Source organism: Liolophura sinensis, chromosome 6 (genome assembly GCF_032854445.1).
Source record: "Liolophura sinensis isolate JHLJ2023 chromosome 6, CUHK_Ljap_v2, whole genome shotgun sequence".
Classification (NCBI taxonomy): domain Eukaryota; kingdom Metazoa; phylum Mollusca; class Polyplacophora; order Chitonida; family Chitonidae; genus Liolophura; species Liolophura sinensis.
The window spans coordinates 8602172-8619362 of record NC_088300.1 but is presented as its reverse complement, the minus strand read 5'-3'; the positions used below and the strand labels follow the sequence as shown (position 1 = coordinate 8619362).

At 39.8% G+C, this 17191-nt stretch overlaps 1 protein-coding gene across 2 annotated transcripts in view; it reads right to left on the bottom strand.

Moving 5' to 3' along the window:
* Positions 1-2651: 2651 nt before the first annotated feature.
* Positions 2652-17191, bottom strand: part of LOC135466466 (HEAT repeat-containing protein 5B-like) — a 50335-nt gene continuing 35795 nt past the window's right edge. For both annotated transcript variants that reach the window (XM_064743956.1, XM_064743957.1), the window contains 23 exons: positions 17076-17150; positions 16374-16580; positions 15876-15944; positions 15297-15418; positions 14743-14902; positions 14340-14529; positions 13980-14149; positions 13256-13565; positions 12793-12922; positions 12009-12127; positions 11465-11568; positions 10946-11023; positions 10630-10698; positions 10215-10391; positions 9465-9654; positions 8420-8704; positions 7717-7879; positions 7147-7259; positions 6069-6374; positions 5330-5554; positions 4521-4672; positions 4174-4387; positions 2652-3429 (listed from right to left, as the gene is read on the bottom strand). In XM_064743956.1, the coding sequence (XP_064600026.1) occupies positions 3104-3429; positions 4174-4387; positions 4521-4672; positions 5330-5554; positions 6069-6374; positions 7147-7259; positions 7717-7879; positions 8420-8704; positions 9465-9654; positions 10215-10391; positions 10630-10698; positions 10946-11023; positions 11465-11568; positions 12009-12127; positions 12793-12922; positions 13256-13565; positions 13980-14149; positions 14340-14529; positions 14743-14902; positions 15297-15418; positions 15876-15944; positions 16374-16580; positions 17076-17150 (3954 nt within the window). In that variant the 3' untranslated portion in view covers positions 2652-3103. The remainder of the gene's footprint in view (positions 3430-4173; positions 4388-4520; positions 4673-5329; positions 5555-6068; positions 6375-7146; positions 7260-7716; positions 7880-8419; positions 8705-9464; positions 9655-10214; positions 10392-10629; positions 10699-10945; positions 11024-11464; positions 11569-12008; positions 12128-12792; positions 12923-13255; positions 13566-13979; positions 14150-14339; positions 14530-14742; positions 14903-15296; positions 15419-15875; positions 15945-16373; positions 16581-17075; positions 17151-17191) is intronic.

The following is a 17191-nucleotide window of genomic DNA, read 5'->3' as shown; positions in this document are numbered from 1 at the left end:
GACAAAAATGTACATGCGACTCGTGAAGATTGTTTGAGATGCGGATTACATTTACTCACAAATTATCTACGTTTTTAATATGCATCAAGAAATGACAAAAACAGCCAATATAGTAATACAACAAAGTTTTTTTACATATTGTAAATACATCTGTATTTTAATTCTCCCAACTACCCAGCCAATTGCTGCTCACGCCAGAAGTGCCATATTTCTATTCAACCAGTGGGCAGAGAATTCACATATTATAGAATGACTAAAAGCAAATAAAAATAATTTTTGACAAAACCCTTGTTACCAAAGCTAAAATCGGACCTATCTTTTGCGACTTACTCCCTAGTTTTCAGACAGGTTACATTAAGTTCACTTAAGTCCACGTTCACTTCAATATGAACAAATAAATATGTTCATCAATGTTTTATGACGGCAACCATAAAAGAACCTTCCACTGGAATCCCTAAAAAAACATGTTCAATACTAAGCTACGCACCAAGGATTCTCTGATGATGTAAGGTATACACAGTTAGGAACAGATCATTACTAGTACCAGTGTATGCCATCCCTAGCCAAACGTAGAGGATTAGGAAGTATGGATCTTACGCTCACCAAAACTGAAGACAAAAAGATGATCTGTTAATGATGATGATAAAATGGCAGCTAACTTCACAAGCATGTGCACTACTTTCGGAGACATTGTTCCCACGGAAAACAATAGCGACATCGATTTACCATAAAACTCCTTTTTAATAATCTTGCAATACACCAAATCACATTCGTTACGGCATGAAGCATCGTTACCTGTCAGGTAACCCGGACACAGTAACTGACATGCTAATGAGGATACTGGACTTCGTAGTGGTAAACAGCATGCTTATTTAGTATTATGAACAGCAACTGAACACTAAATTACCACTATGGGCTTACGAGGGAATTGACACTTGGACAACATATAACATTAAGATTCACTGATAAAGATGAAACTAAGAATTCAAGACATCATTTGTTACATGGGTCACTGAAAACCAAATCTGAAAATATCTTCACTAAATTTTTAAAAACCCACGTATTCACGCACTGAAGCGTTTAATTTCTCTTAAATATTTAAAAATATGTCAGAGATATTTTCCGATGCAGTTTTGATAGATCCATGCCGCAAACTTACTCTGTAGCACAGGTCAATGATGGGTGTGGAACAAATCATCCGATGGCTTACCTTGTGTTATAATAAGGAATAGCACATGATCGAAAGTACTTCCCTATGATGAACAGACCATAAAATCACACATATATTATCATTATGCAAATTTACAGAAATTACGTATTATTTAAAACACCGGACTGAAACACTACTCATAGAGGTACCATAAAATAATTTACCACCGTCTGACAATTTTAAGTTGATCGTATTTTGAAATGGACGCAGTGTACGCAGCGAAGTATGACATTTCATTTCTAAAGATTAAACCACATATACTCAGATGATAAGGTTTACAACACGCTTAGATGGAGTAATTTGTTCTCAATGCATTTCTACAATAATCTTTCTAAATTATATGTGCAGATACAGTATCGCTTTGTGCTCGTAAATCACCATTATACATTTCATTTTATTGTAACATCAGGGAAAGCCTCTCAGCACGTTACACAACTGTTATTACAACAAGCACTAAAAGATGTACATATACACAAATGTTATTGATTTCAACCTATTCACATTGCTTGCAGATCACAGAAGCACTACTTTTAACAAATTCTTCAATATTTATGACCATAATGCACCACAACTAAAATAACAAGATTTATTTATACTCAAGCAAATCTCTAACTGAGCAGACATGACAAAATCTGTGGACATTTTCTACAATATACAAATTATTGTGTTGTCAGGAAAGAAGTAAACAGCAAAACAGGTTTAAAATATGCACCTATATCACAAAAACATTTTCAGGCTTGTACCAAACAATAACTATACAAATGTACACATTTTCAAAGACAATCTTCATATTTACAAACACATCAATTTTACAAAGTTCCTAACTTGATATCATTTTGATTTTTTTTTAAATCAGTTGTTCTAATTTAAAACAAATATGTTGTAATCAATGTGCTTTCAAGTGTTTCAGAAAGTGCACATAGCACTTCACCTACATAATATCTATTGGTCAGGGAAAAACCTGGAGGTAAAGATCTTTGGCTATCTGGGCTTTTTCTGGCACATACAAACATACAGTAGCTGACAAGCATCACCTGTCTATCTGGTCTTTGCCCTACACCAACATTTGATGACTAGCAGATCTACACGCAATTCTTAAGACACACTAAGCCTGTACAAATTTCCTCATTGCATAAAACTACTTTGTATTGTACTTGCATACTGTTCTATTTACACACTTATCCACGTTTCTAATAATATTTTGTGCTGATCATTTGATTTGTAGAAAGAACTTGTAAGAGTGGTATTCACCGTTTTCTACTTCACTTTAGCATGTTGCACTTTGCCATCCCAGATTTCACTGTGTGAATCACAGCCACATGGCTGAAGTGAGATCATTTTGTTCACTGTATCCGAGTGGCAATAGATTTCCACAAAGTGAAAGTGGCAGGCGAAGTAGGGCTTTCATGTGTTTCTTTGGAGCATGTCAGATTATAAATCACAAAAAGAAAAGTTGCAGTAGGTGTCTATGAGTTTACTGCTAAAAGTTTGTTTTCTTCCAGCAGTATATCATATACAAAACAACATATATCATTGCCTTGAATGTGACACACAGTGTTCTTATGACAGGTGACTACAATATACAAGTCTAATATGTCAATTACTGCAATAATAAAGATAATTTCTCCGCAATTCATCTGAGCCTGTCTTAAAATATTATAAAACTTTGTGTTCTGTGCTCATATTATACATCTTAAAAAAATGTCTCTTCAGGCCACTGTAGTCAAACACTTTTACAATGTTGCACACAAACCCCATGAATCACTGAAAACCACCTGGCAACTTTGATAACATCAGTGCTGTCAGGAGACTAGATTTCCACAGTCCAGTCTACAGATTTGGCAACAGTCTTAATAAATATCCAGTGTGCCAGCGCTCACAACTACCATTCCATCAGCCTGTGAAGTTACTGAAGTTTGTCTTCAGTGTTATTGTGGGCGCTTTGGGTTGATGAGCAGCGTTTTTGGCCATGGACTCTATCTTGGTAGTTTTCTTGCTAGTTTGGTTTGCTCGAATGGCTGTCTCCAGTTTGGGTTTGAGGTCAGGGGCTGACATCATGATTGTCCTGAAGTGCTCAGGGTACATAGGTCCTATCTTCATCAGGCGCTGTAGGGCAAAGTCATGTAGAGACTGCATGGCCTTCGTGACAGTGCCAGCCTTGGAGTCATCTCTCAAAAGAGCGATAAGAATAGGCACCAGCAGGGCCAGCAACCCAATACCTGTAACACATTCACAAGATCACATGTCATATCGGAGGTGACAAAGCCACACAAGAACAGCTTCAGAATCATGATACTCTCACCATGGCAAAGTGAATAACAGGCAATGTCATCATGCTTGGGGCTGATAAGTGAAATACTGATTGCTGATCTATTTCAAACTCTTACGTGAAAAACTTCATACCTATATAGGAAAAACAAATTTAGGACAAAAAGGGGCATCACTCTCCGATGTAACCTTTAAAGCAATGTAATTTTTTTTGAATGTGCTTCTGCTCTGGTTAAATTTTCGAACTCTTGAAGTGAATGAACGGATGGATCCAACACATCCGAGGTCCCACCACCCCTTCTCGTGACAATGTTACTTTTCATTCCATTCCCAGTGAAAGCAATTGTGACGTCATGACATCTCAGGGAGATTGAACATTTGTAACCAATGTGTGGGACATCCAGTTGACCTATCTGCAAGAATGATGCTTACGATTGGTCAATTGTGTATTCTTGATTGACAGTTGGTAAAGGTCTATTCTGTAAACACATTGGTAATGTCACAGTTAATTTTACTAATGTTCATCAAGCTTGATTTTTGTTATGGCAGAGACTAACATATATGTAACACATAGATTTTGATCAAATACAGATCACAAAAAAGACTTGTTATAAAGAAGTGTGTTACAAATGCTAAGGTGGGAGAGTAATGATTGGATGGCCATCAAGTCCTCAGTGCTGATATGCTGTACTTACGTTTCTCATCCTCGGCCATAGATACCAGCGTCTCCACCATAGTGATGGAGTCCAACACTAAGCTGAGGTCAGTCTCTGTGACTGTTGCACCCCCACTCACGGAGTACAGGTACTCAAACACCTTGGGAGCTATAGCGTGGATGTATGGGGTGCAGATGACCCGGTCAGGCTGGTGTAGAATGGACAGAAATGCCTGGAGGCAGCGCTGTTTGGACTGAAACAAGCAAACGATGAAATGTTAACTTTGTCCCATGACAATACCTATAACAACACCACCACCACAAAATGACAAACATGTTTTAGGTATACAATGTGCATGCACAGGTAAATGTGTGCTTATATAATACCTGGACACTGTCTGCATCCCAGCTGTCCTTGAAGGCATCCACACAGGGGCTGAGAAGATTCTGATAGCCCACTACCTCCTTAGGGCAAGACACCATGAACACAGTCAGTGTCAACAACAGAGTGTCGTCATCTAAGCCAGGTCGCTCATCTTCTGCAACAACAACATTCAGGTATAATAAACACCTGAAAGTCCATATACTTTATAACAGAGATTTTTCTCTGTAACATGCAGACTATACATGCTTAGTGAAATTGTTGTAACATAAAACAATACCAGTGACTGTTCTCATTTGGATACCTTAGACAAGAGCCCAAGCTATTTCTACTGCCTATTACAACTGTGCATATGTTAACTGTCTTACCATGACAAAGAAGGGACTGAATGAATACATGATAATGACTTCATGCCACATTGGCATTATCTCAGCCGAACTGTAGCGATGTGATTTGTTTCACATGAATTTTTGTAGAAAAAAATTTCACACCAGATGTTTGACAAACAGGGCTATGCCAGGTTAAAATCACAGTAAGTACAAAGTGTAAACTGTGTTGAGAAGTCTCTTAATTTCTCAGTTTTCTTTATTCCTGTTCAAAACTTTCCTCAATACACAGATGTGGATAAATGTACAGTCAATATTTAGGTCAACCAAACAAGAATCTGTTCATTTTCCTTTGGATTAGATTAGTTTTAGGCTGGATTTGAGGTAATTAATCAATCCCTTGTGGATTCCAGTAAGGGACGTCTTAGAACTAACCAAGTCAGCAAGGGCACAGACATCACTTGGGACAAACAATTCTACACACTTACTGGGTTTGGAAAAGTCCAAAACAGTAGCCAGAGCACTCTGCAGCATTTTGAGCCACTCTGCTCCGCAGTACTCGTCCTGTGTGAAGGGTGAGGTACACAGGGACTTGAGGGCGGCCAGACAGGCATTGATGGTGTTAGGGCTCCGGTGCTCACATGTCTTCCCACCCAGTTCACGCAGAACACCAGTCACCAGGTAAAGCACTGTTGGCAGGATTGCTACACTACCTAAACAGTACCATTAAACAAACAACATGCTGAATTTGAACAGATAAAAATAATTTGTATTTACCTCCCAATTTTTATTTGTTTCCTCCTTTTTGAAAACATACATTTACAAGAAAATCCTACAAAATGATAAGACAACACTTCTAATTTCCCTCAAATCACATTTATGATCTAAAATAACAATAGACCGTAATTATTTTTCATAATTTTCCGCATAACCTTAAGCCAATATATGTAACATTGGAATTGTACTATTGCTACTAGAGTGATCTGCGCATGGTTACAATGGACAAGAATGAATCCTAATGGCTTAAAGCCACTTTGATGACATTGCAGCAACTTTGTAACCAGCTATGGACAAGAGAGTTGTTACTGATTTCTAGTCACTGAGGAAAAGAGGCTTCAAAATTACAAAACATCTGAATGACCCACTCAGGTAGACATACTATACTTTGCTCTACATCAAAAAGACATTTCTTTTAGTTAACTTCACATTTATTGTCCATGTACTTACCAACAGGTGAGCAGAGACTGGGGAGGTCAGCCAATATAGCCACCGCACCAGACACCAGCTGACTGGCCTCTTCGGACAGCTTGGAGAGGCGGGTGGGGATCTGGAAGCCTGTCTGAGGGGCTGAGGGGTTGAGGGCGGGGATATTCCTCACAACCACACACAGACACACCTCCAGACATGCATACACCACAGATTTACCAGGGATTATCTCCCCTGTCTCACCCCCTTCTCCCATGGAAATGGTGCTGTCCACTGTGTCCATAGACTCTGTGCTCCCTTCATTACTGGGAGTGGAACTGTCCAGTTCTGAAACATTGGTAATGAAAGGGTAACTAATAAATGAGATGAAAATTCAGTGTATCTGACACAGGGAAAAATATGTTGGTCTTATGACTTATGCATGTTCTGATGCCAAATGCCAGATTCCAGTCTGGAGAAAATAGGTTTTGTTAATTCTACCCCGTTGTTGGTAGTGGTCCGTGTGCAAATAGTTGACACCCAGATGCCATGACATGGAAAAAGAAAACATTTGTTTCAAGACGTCCCAATCTGAGCTCAGGGGTATGATGTCATAATACATGTACAGTAAACTTTTACATTTCTACGTCACGCAACAATCAGACACGACGTCATACATGCACAGCTGTGACGTATCCTGGTCAACTCAATAGCCTCAGTTTGCTGTTGATTGGTCTAAAATGTATGACCTCTGCAGAAGGAGTAAAGAGAATGGCAGCGAAAAACTGCATGAAATATGCTGTTTTATCCTCATTTTCTCCTTCACATGTTGTGCATTCTCGGGATTTGACTCAGTACAAAATAAGGCTTGACGCCATCGGGCTACACAAAACACACTACAGCAGTGTTAAACCCTAAAGCAGTATCAAAGAATTCTTGAAACAAATGTATTATACTTACTTATTCATTTGATTGGAATTCAATTGGTGGAAAGGTGGCAGAGTAAGTTATAGCTACTGCCAAACTGCCAGTAGCTTGCATTCAAGCGTGTCAAACCAGAAAGCATATTGTTGGCACAGAGATATCAAGTGAAAGTGCATGGACTTCAAGAGCATGTTACCTTTTTGACGAGCTTTATCATATATAAGGAACTCCTTTGCAGCCAAGATGACCTTCTTCACGACCTCCAGGACAACCAGCTGTGTACCTGGACTCTCTCTGGTCAATAGTAACCTAAATCAAGCCCAAAATCACACTTACTTAATTTAATGTACTCATTTAATTTGTACTTTAAATTAAAAAACGTTCTACTTATATTTCAACAGTCAGATCTACAGTGGAGGAAACTTAACACCTGCAGCCAGAAGGCAGCCACAACACCTAGCCAGGAACAAGTCTGTGACAGTTTCCCTAAAGTCATACAGATCCAAGCAGCAACAATGAAAGGAAAATTTATTCACATTTGAATCTTGTTTGACTTTCACCATGTAAAAATACAATGCACCTCAATGTGTTTTTTTGTCTTCTCACATTGTATGATTGAAGCAATGGCATTATCATACTAAACATTCATGTATTAGATAAAGTCATGTCATATTTTATCCAGTCAGTGTTGAAAATGTGATAAAACTGGAGATGCTTCCAGAATTTAATCAGAATCTGGTTACATGATTATAACTGAATGACTTACCTGTGCATGACATTGATCAGTTCTCGCGACAGCGTGGCCTCCTCCCCGAGCAACCTGCGAGGCCAGGAGGAGTCCAGCAGGGTGATGATGGCCTTGAGACACACCTGTACTGTGTTGTCAGGGAGACGAGACGTTGGGCAGCAGAAAGATTCCATACAAATACCTGCCATAACACATAACAAATATGACTATGATATATGTACACTAGGCCCTGGTATCAGGAATTTCAAATCCCATTAAAATAGTTGTTTCATAAGTTACAAGGTCAAAATTTTACTTGCACTATGTAAATTCTGGGTAAGTTATAGTACAACAAATTTCAGCTAAAATAACGGAAACCAACATACAAAATTTAATAACTAAAACTTTGACTTTAGTCGAAGATCGCTTCATAATCTTGGGGCCTATATTCCTCACTTCATGCTTTCTATCATTAACTATGTTTTAACTGGCCTAGACACACCTGAGCTCAAGTAACTTCAGCACTTCTTGTAATATACAGGTACACAAACTTCTTGATAAACTACTGCAAATGTGAACGCAACAGCTGAACATTACATCATACATTCTGAGAGCGACACATACACCATGTCTTTTTAGTTTACATGAGCATTTGTATATACATGTACTTCAATAATGAATGTATGGTGGAATTGGTCTACTTCATTAGGCATATACTCAAGGAGAAATAGCTTGTTCTTACCCAAGATCAGATAAAATCTGTCAGCATTGACCTCTTCTGGGTTCATGTTGGCTGGGATGTTTGCCATGTTAGCTGGGGGCATAGGTAACACACCTGAGGAGCGATCATTAGCAGGTTTACCCTCTCTGCGCTCAGGTGAGACATCAGCGAATCCTGTCTCATTGAGCCAAATAGAAACAGCATACAGTATAGAGGGCCAGGCGTTCCTGTAGTGAGGCCGTGCAGAGTCCATGGTCTCTACCTGATAGAAAGCACCACCTTCTGGAGGAAGCTGACTTGAGTACTCTGCAGAGAAAACACATCTTCATGACACAGGTGTTAAGCCTTGGTCACACAACAGGCTGTTCAAGTAAACTGTGATCTACATGTTGTTCTAAAGCTGGTTGTTCTGTAGCTCTACACAGCAACACATACATCTATCCACTGCTTATATTTCATAGATAGTGGGATTGTCTTGAAACTGGGTTAACTTGTTTGTCTTGAGTATGTGTTACCAAATGAAAGATAATCTATAAAGTAAGGAATCTCAGTATGTATGTTTGTCTGTGCATTGGTATTCTCTGCAACCGTTCACGAACAATTATGATATTGAGATAATTGAGAAATATGACAATTTGGAAAGTATTATGACAAAAAAGACACAACGATCTGGGGGCATGGACCAGGCCCTGGGATCACGAAGCAATTTTCAGACTTAAGTCAAAATTTTGATCATTAAACTTGGTATGTTCCTTGCCATTATTTTAGCTAAAATTTGATTTACAATAACTTACTCAGAATTTACATTCTCAAGCAATATTTTGACGTTGTCCCATGAGAAATAACAATTTTAAACCAATCAGAGATTTTGACTTAAGTCTAAGATCGCTTTGTGATCCCTGGGCCTGGACGTGTTGTCCGGTAAGAAGTCTTCTCTGTATCAACCCTTGCTTGCACTGTGCTAAATACAAGTATATGTAGGTTTGAAAAGATTCTCTATTACACACAACTGCATGGATTCAAATACATAGGACAGCCTTATAAACTTCTGAGGTCAGCCGCTCACCTTGTGGTAAGGACAGCAGGGCATGGTCTTTTAGAGCAGCCATCCAGTGCTGACTAAGAGAAGACAACTCTGGCTGGACCAGACTCAGTAAACTCTCTCCAGCACTCTCAAAGCCCTCTTCTGTCTTCTCTATCTTCTCCTTACTCTCGTTCTTCTTCTCTCGTTCTCTTTGTACTGCCACTATATACACCTGAGAGGATGCAGAGAAAATGGTGGTCAGATATGCTCTTCAAAGATCTAATCCTGAAGATGATCAGGTTTTGCAGGTGTTGATATCAACACAAAAGACACCACATCTTGTAAATTGTTCATCAAATCAACTTCATCTTATGCTCTGTGGTGTTTTTGCGTCTTTCATACTATGTACACTTCAAAGAAATGTTTGTAATGAGAGCATCGAGATCGTGTGAGTGGTCACATCAGTTTTCCATACATGTAGTTTAGCTCTGCCAAGGCTTTGACTACAGCCAGGCACAGTGTACATACCTACACACTACACGTAACACTACGAACGAGCTCACCTCTTCGGAGGCTTTCACTCCAGCCAGGCAATGTACATTCCTACACACTACTCATAGCACTATGAACGAGCGTACCTCTGCCCAGGCTTTGACTACAGCCAGGCACAGTGTACATTCCTACACACTACTCATAGCACTATGAACGAGCGTACCTCTGCCCAGGCTTTGACTACAGCCAGGCACAGTGTACATTCCTACACACTACTCATAGCACTATGAACAAGCGTACCTCTGCCCAGGCTTTGAGCACGGCTAGTTTCTCCATGGTTGTGGCACTCTCGTTGTACAACTGTGATCGCGCCTGTCCCATCTTCAGCTTGGCCAGTGAGGAGACGAGCAGCTGATGGACTCTCCTCAAGTCATTCAGATCTCTAGCCACTCCACTGCCAATCCACCTGCTACATACCTGTCCAAAATATACAACATGGTAATTGGCTCAGTTATACGGCAGTGTGGTCATAAACTCAAACTGAAATCGTTCAAAACTGAACCCGATGTTATGTGACGACAATGGATTCATCTCTCTTCTGAGTGGCAGAACGGAAATTCTCACTTCAGGGAAGTAATCCAATTGTATGTGTGCTGATAAATGGTAGTGAAAACTCAATTCTGGGAAATCTAAACTACAGTCATTTTCTACATACCTCACAAGCTGCAGCTGTGACATCTGAGGGCGTGTCAGCAGAAAACGCTGGTCTCAGAGCAGCTCCAACCTGTAATCAAATAGCACAGGTCAATCCAAATATTCACCTGTCACTTAACTTATCACATACTTAAAAATAACTTATCCATTATTTACGAAGCTTTGTAAACAAAAAAACATGGAAATATAATTCAGTACTGTGTTCATCAAAATAAAAAACACTGGATGTGGAGATTTTAACCAATTTGATATGTGAGATACACATAATCATCATTTTGCTCTTCAATGTTAAACCCTTATCCTGAAAAGGCCTTTACCTGAGCTTGGAACTGTTCTAAAATCACATGACCTGGGAATTCTGGTTCAGGGACCTTTGCAAATTTACCAATGATGTCCTGGAAAAATAAATAGTACAGATGTTTAAGGTAGCCATGCTACATTACACATACATCTATCAACTTAAAATTTCTCCTGTGATCTGTGTAGTTCATTGGCATTTGAAGCCATATTCATGACTCTTTTAGGCAGATGATGCTTACAGCTTTGTAGTGTATGAACAGACACTAGGTATTAAAAGATAATCGCATACTGGGAATGGCCATTGGCAAAAACAGGTACATGTATGTGAGAAATTACCTGACAAAAGTGCAGTCAGTATATCTTCCATATATTCCAGCAGTTATATACATAATTTAGTTGTTAAATTTCACCTCTCATTGCGAACCGAACAGATGACAATAAATCGATAGAGGCTGATTGTCCTTACATTTACAAATGTATATCTCACATGTAGTAAGAAACAGGGATAGTGTGTGAACTGGTGTGTGATGGGTTACCTGTAAGGCAGCCAGCCCGGCCAGGCGCAGCTGGTTACTGTCTGATGTGGCTCCTATGAAGGCCATTCTGACAAGCTCGGCCAGGTGTAACACCAGGTAATCACCTGAAACACAACCAAATCACAACCTGTAACCATACCCACATACTGCATGACAGACAACACAAATTATACATCAGTTTATTTTCACTACATGCTGAGAGCTGTGATCTAGGCAACAGATTTACATGTATTTATACAAGTAGAATCAATATTTCTACACAGGTCAGAGAAGCTGATAAATCAGCCATAACAGGCAGAACAGACTGGCCTGTCTGACTACATACTACATGCTCACATATCCAGATGGTTAACTGTCTCTACAAACCATGTATGAGGTCAGCTTGAGTCGACTATCACAAAGCATTGCAAAGTGAAAATGCATGCAGTCTGTCAGGCTAGGATGGGGACACTGGTACATGAGCTTCCTCAGAGCCATAGGGGGAATTAGGCACTGGAGAAGCCCTAATGCTACAACATGTACTTGTAGTGTCAATGTGACTCACCTTTTCCTGTGGAATTCTTCAGGTCTTTAGCTAACACCAGGTCAAAATGCGTCTTGTCCTCCTCACAAGCAGCTATAATCTTCTGCAGACAGTCTATGGCAAACACCTTGGTCGGCCACCTGACACAGAGACAAGATTTCTGAATTTCAGCAACGTTTCTCTTACTTTGACAGAAGCATGCTATAGCCACAGTAAAGGCCTACATGTACTTTCTCTAGTCTGAATATATAAGCTCTTTAAGTGATCTAAAACACCTATTCATGTAACTGAATGAAATCTAAGCTTGAACAACAATTTTTATGTAGATCTCAACATGTTTTTGTTTTTCTAATCATGTTTTTCTAATTTTCCACAAAAGAGCCTCGTAATGTAAGTTTTATCGATGATAAAAGTGTTGATTGATTTATTTTGTGCTTTATGCCGCACTCAAAAATTAACCTGTTATCTACTTATAAAGAAAGGCTATAAATGTTCAGTTGTCCCCTTAAACATCTAATGTTGTCTAATCTAAAAAGGATTTGCATACAAGCACCTTTTTACTTTCACCTAAAAAGGGACAAATCAAAAAACAAAATAGACTAAACCATCACTTGCTTAGGAGTAAAGAGATCAAACTTTCACCCACATCTTAGCAGGGAGACCAAACTTTGACTCACATAGGAGCAAGGAGACCAAATTTTTACTCACACAGGGGCAGGGAGACCAAACTTTGAGTCACACAGGAGCAAGGAGACCACACTTTGTTGACACCTTCAGAATACAAAGGGGCCAGACCTAGACTTACCTGGGAGCGACAGTAGGATGTGTAACGTCTGTGTCTGGAGCTTTAAACCTCACATCAACATCCTCCGACTCATCCTCCTTATCATCATCTCCATCATCTATTGTGCTCTCTATCAGGGTGCTTGTGGAGTCTGCCAGGTAAACACACACATTCAGTCCAATATCACTTTGCCCAATATCAAATCACGATTTCTTTGTATGTTTTCCAAAGGTTAAGCACCGCTTTCAATATCATTCCTAACAGCATCTTCTTACAGCTGACCAGTCCCAAAACCATGACGTTTACCTCATTGGGGTGTGGGAAGGCACTGCATGTGGAAATTCCCATTACACAAAACTTTAACAGAGTTTACACTTTTTCTCAACTATTTTCTTGTGTCATCTGAATGTACCAAAAGTCACCTACAGAAAATGTTGATCACAAACACTGCCAAAAACCTAAATACGAAAGTGTCAGAACTGACCTGTTGACTGAGACAGGATGTCTTTAATCAGAAGCAGCCAGCGGCTAAGGTTATCTGTGGCCAGTGACTGCAGCAAGCTGACCAGAGTGTCCTGTACGTCAGAGATCAGTTTGCCATCCGTCTCCGTGTCCATCATGCCAAACAGCTCTCCCTCCAGGCCCATGTCTGTCAGCTTGGCCCCGGGTTGGGTGTCATCGTCAGCCAGGGTCAGGGCATGCTCGATAACCTCCCGCGCCTCTCGTGTGGCTAGCTGTCGCAGACACGCCACAGCTGCGCGACGTAACAACAGGTGTGAGCTCTTCAGGGTCGCCTGAATGGGATGAAATGGTTGGGTTAGTGAAAGCACGACTAATTTGGTCAATAGCAAACCCTCAATTATAACACATATCCTGGTTTAAATCTGTTAAGCTACAAATAAAACAAGGCAAACTGCTGCAAAGGACATGAGCTAATTCTGGAATTATATGTTGGTTTACGGCTGACTGGGCTGGTAAGCATTTGCTTTCCAATTACCTCACGGCTCTACTCACAAATTTTGATGAACAAAAACTGTTTATTTGTCACAGAAGTGAATAGTTATGATGTCCACATGAAATGTTATGGAATCTTATCAAGCAGTTGTAGCCAGCATCTGATGTAACTGTCATGGCAGCATGCAGTCAAGGGCATGATAATTACGCTGGACCGAATATTGTAACAGCCTGGATTCTGATAAGAGACTTACACAGAGGTGTGGTACTAGGGTGGTCAGGTTGACATGTCTTGGGGCAAACATGTGGAGTTGTTGCAGACAGGAGATGGCCTCAGCCTGTACCAGGGAGTCTGTATGGTCCTGCATGATGGCGCAACACACCAGACAGTACAACCGGGCTGTTGCCTTAGACGCAGAATTCACTGTCAAAGAAACATAACAGTTGTGTTATCTCACTGGAACAGACTGTGTGTACAAGTAAGATGTCAAGTCCATCAAAAATCTCCTTCTTCAATTAAAATAAAATATGAACAAAAAAATCAATTTGCTTCTCTTTTTATCCTGTGAAATTAATAACCATAAACAATGGATTTTACAGGTGAGCAGACTTACACTGTAGCTCTGGTCCAAGAGATGTGATCAAAGCAGACAGACACTTGCCCAGGCACTGGTGTACATCCACAGTCGATGGGGGAACGGTCAGTAAGAGCTGTAGGACCAGGGATAAGGTAGGTTCCACGTACCCCCGGAACATTGGACCTCCAGAATCTGCGATTAGCCCCAGTGCGTGCAGTGCCCACACCTGAAACAACATTTAAAGATTCAAATTTTGAACATTTGATTTTCTTCAAGACCTGTTAACAATTACAACAAATGAATCTCATCATGGAAATAGTGAAGACAAATCAGACCGTTTGCATAAGTTTAAAGAGCTTGAGTGAGTATTATACAATTCAATTCTACTTATTACAGTGTTAAAGCTCTGTGAACAAGTTGTACTTGGGTGAGTACATACCTGTACAATGGGGGAGTTGAAATCCTGTGCCAGAGCCAGAAGTATACTGATGCTGGTGTTGAGGTGCTGACCAGATCCCATACCCCCTACATATCTATGGAGACAACCCAGTGCCAGGGAGTGGCCAGTGCGACTTACTACATCCCGTGCAGATTTTAACCTGAGACAAAACAGACTGGATTAGATTAGATTAAGAATATTTCACTAATATGATGATCAGTTTTGTGGATTAAGGTCAACAATAAATAAAAAACTCACAAACAAACAATTTTGAAACACCAACAAAAAAAAAAATCATGGAACACCCTTCTTCTCCCTGTCCCCTATATAACAGGGCAGCTATCAACATTTAAAATAAACCAAACAAATTAAACAGAATTTATAAAGTTTATCCAGATGTTTTACTCTACCCACCAACACCCACATGTAATTGGTCTTTTCTGATAATGCAATAAACCGTTCATCAGGTATGACATGACCGTGGGCATCAGAAATCAAATACTAAGACTTATAATTGACTTATTAACTCATAGCACACATCTTTGTATGCTGACCTGTCAAAGCTGTACTGGGCCATCTCTGCTATAAAGCGACTGTCTCCCACCACCTGTGCCATCCGCCCTAACGCTTCTCCAGCCGCACATCGTAATATAGGGTTAGAGCTCCCTAAGGCTCCCTGAGGACACACACATGAGAAGATCAGCTTGATCACAAAAACTCATTGCACTTAAACAAATCATTAAGTGAGCATAATGGAGTTATGAATTAACTTTTTGATATATCCTTGTGTAAAAGCTAAAGAGGCAATACCAGAGGCTTTTGCCCAAAAAATAACAAAGAACAGAAAAAAACTTTCACATGAAATGGTGTGAATCATCTCTTTGAGTGCAACTAATTACTTACTAAATTGAAATAATTCTACTGATAAACTTTACCTTTCAATTAAACCTGAGCGACAATTCACAGAGATTTTGCTAAATTCAGTAAAACGTTACAATGAAATGCACAGCATGAAGAAAGTTTTAGTGGAATGATAAGCGCCTGTACTTTTCATAGCTTGAAAATCAATTTTGCAGCTTTATCAATTGTTTGTTTAGCCTAAAAACATCTGTGTTGTTAAAAATTTTACGTACCATGATCAAAGTAAAGCAGGATTTCTTCACATCGTCTGGGCCAAGGCTGGACTTTGTTTCAGATAAACTCTGCAATAACACATGAAGGGTGAAACTTTCACTGTTGGAGCAGATTGCTAACAATGGCTTTTAATCATAAAACTGCTTAAACCAACTATTGCCAAAACTTTGATGCACTCAAATCAAAATGTTTCTGTTGCCACATCAATTTACATGTAAACTCCAAAGATGGACTTCCCATTTCCAACACAATCCATAAATTGAACCAAGTGTGAAATTTTTATGGTTTCATCTGATGATTTCATCCTGAAACAAGGAATTGGAACCCACCTGAGAAAACTCTGTTATGTAGTTAAGAATCCCAAACAAAATGATCAGATTATCTTGTTTCTTTCAGATCAGTTGTCTGTTTAACTTTTTATAGGCTGTGGGACCATACAGTGCATGGAAACCATGTAGGTTAGGCATTAACTGACTGCATACAGATGTAACTCTCACCTTGAGGGCACAAAGTACTGCTGTGAAGATGTTGATCTGTACAGCCTGCTGTCTTTGGGACTTGGCCTGTTTGATACACTCTATGAAGTGCTGTAACATCTGGTAACGATGTTTGTAAGCGACATGTGGGAAGACGAGCCCATAAAGTCTGACAGAGCTGTCAATCACGGCCACTCCCAGGGGCAGCGGGCCTGGTACTGGATCACTCTGGTGGAACAGAAAACAAAAATTAATCACTACATGTAGGCATTCAAAATACAATAGTAACGTTGGCATTAGTGTGTATAATTATGGTTTACACAGTCTAAAGAGAAAATAACCAAGGGAGAGTAGTAGTTCTGAGATGAAATCCTTTTGTTTACATTGCTGATAAGAACAACTGAAGGCATTTTAGTGATTTTAATACAGTATTTAAGGAAGTACTAAAGTTTACTGTACCCTTCTTGTGATGTGTACAATGCAGTCAAGTTTAGTATACATGAGCCATCTCTTAATTAGGTTATGAATCCTAAACTACCCATGTGATGGGGTCAGTATAGCACGACCAACAAGTGGTGCAGATGAGACAGAGTTTGAAGGTAAAAATATCATTTAAAAGTCTTAATTTGCATCTGGGTGTGATGCAGTATTACTGGTCCACAGCATACATGTACGGAATTACAGATGGGATCAGACTTAATACAGCAGGGTAAGGGGACTTACCGGTGGACACCTGGAGTAGAGAGAGGGTGGGTCATGCTCCAGGGCTCCTGATCCCGAGGCACTGTTAGGCTGGAGCTGGAACACAAGACACACGTTCATGGGTTACACTCAAGATC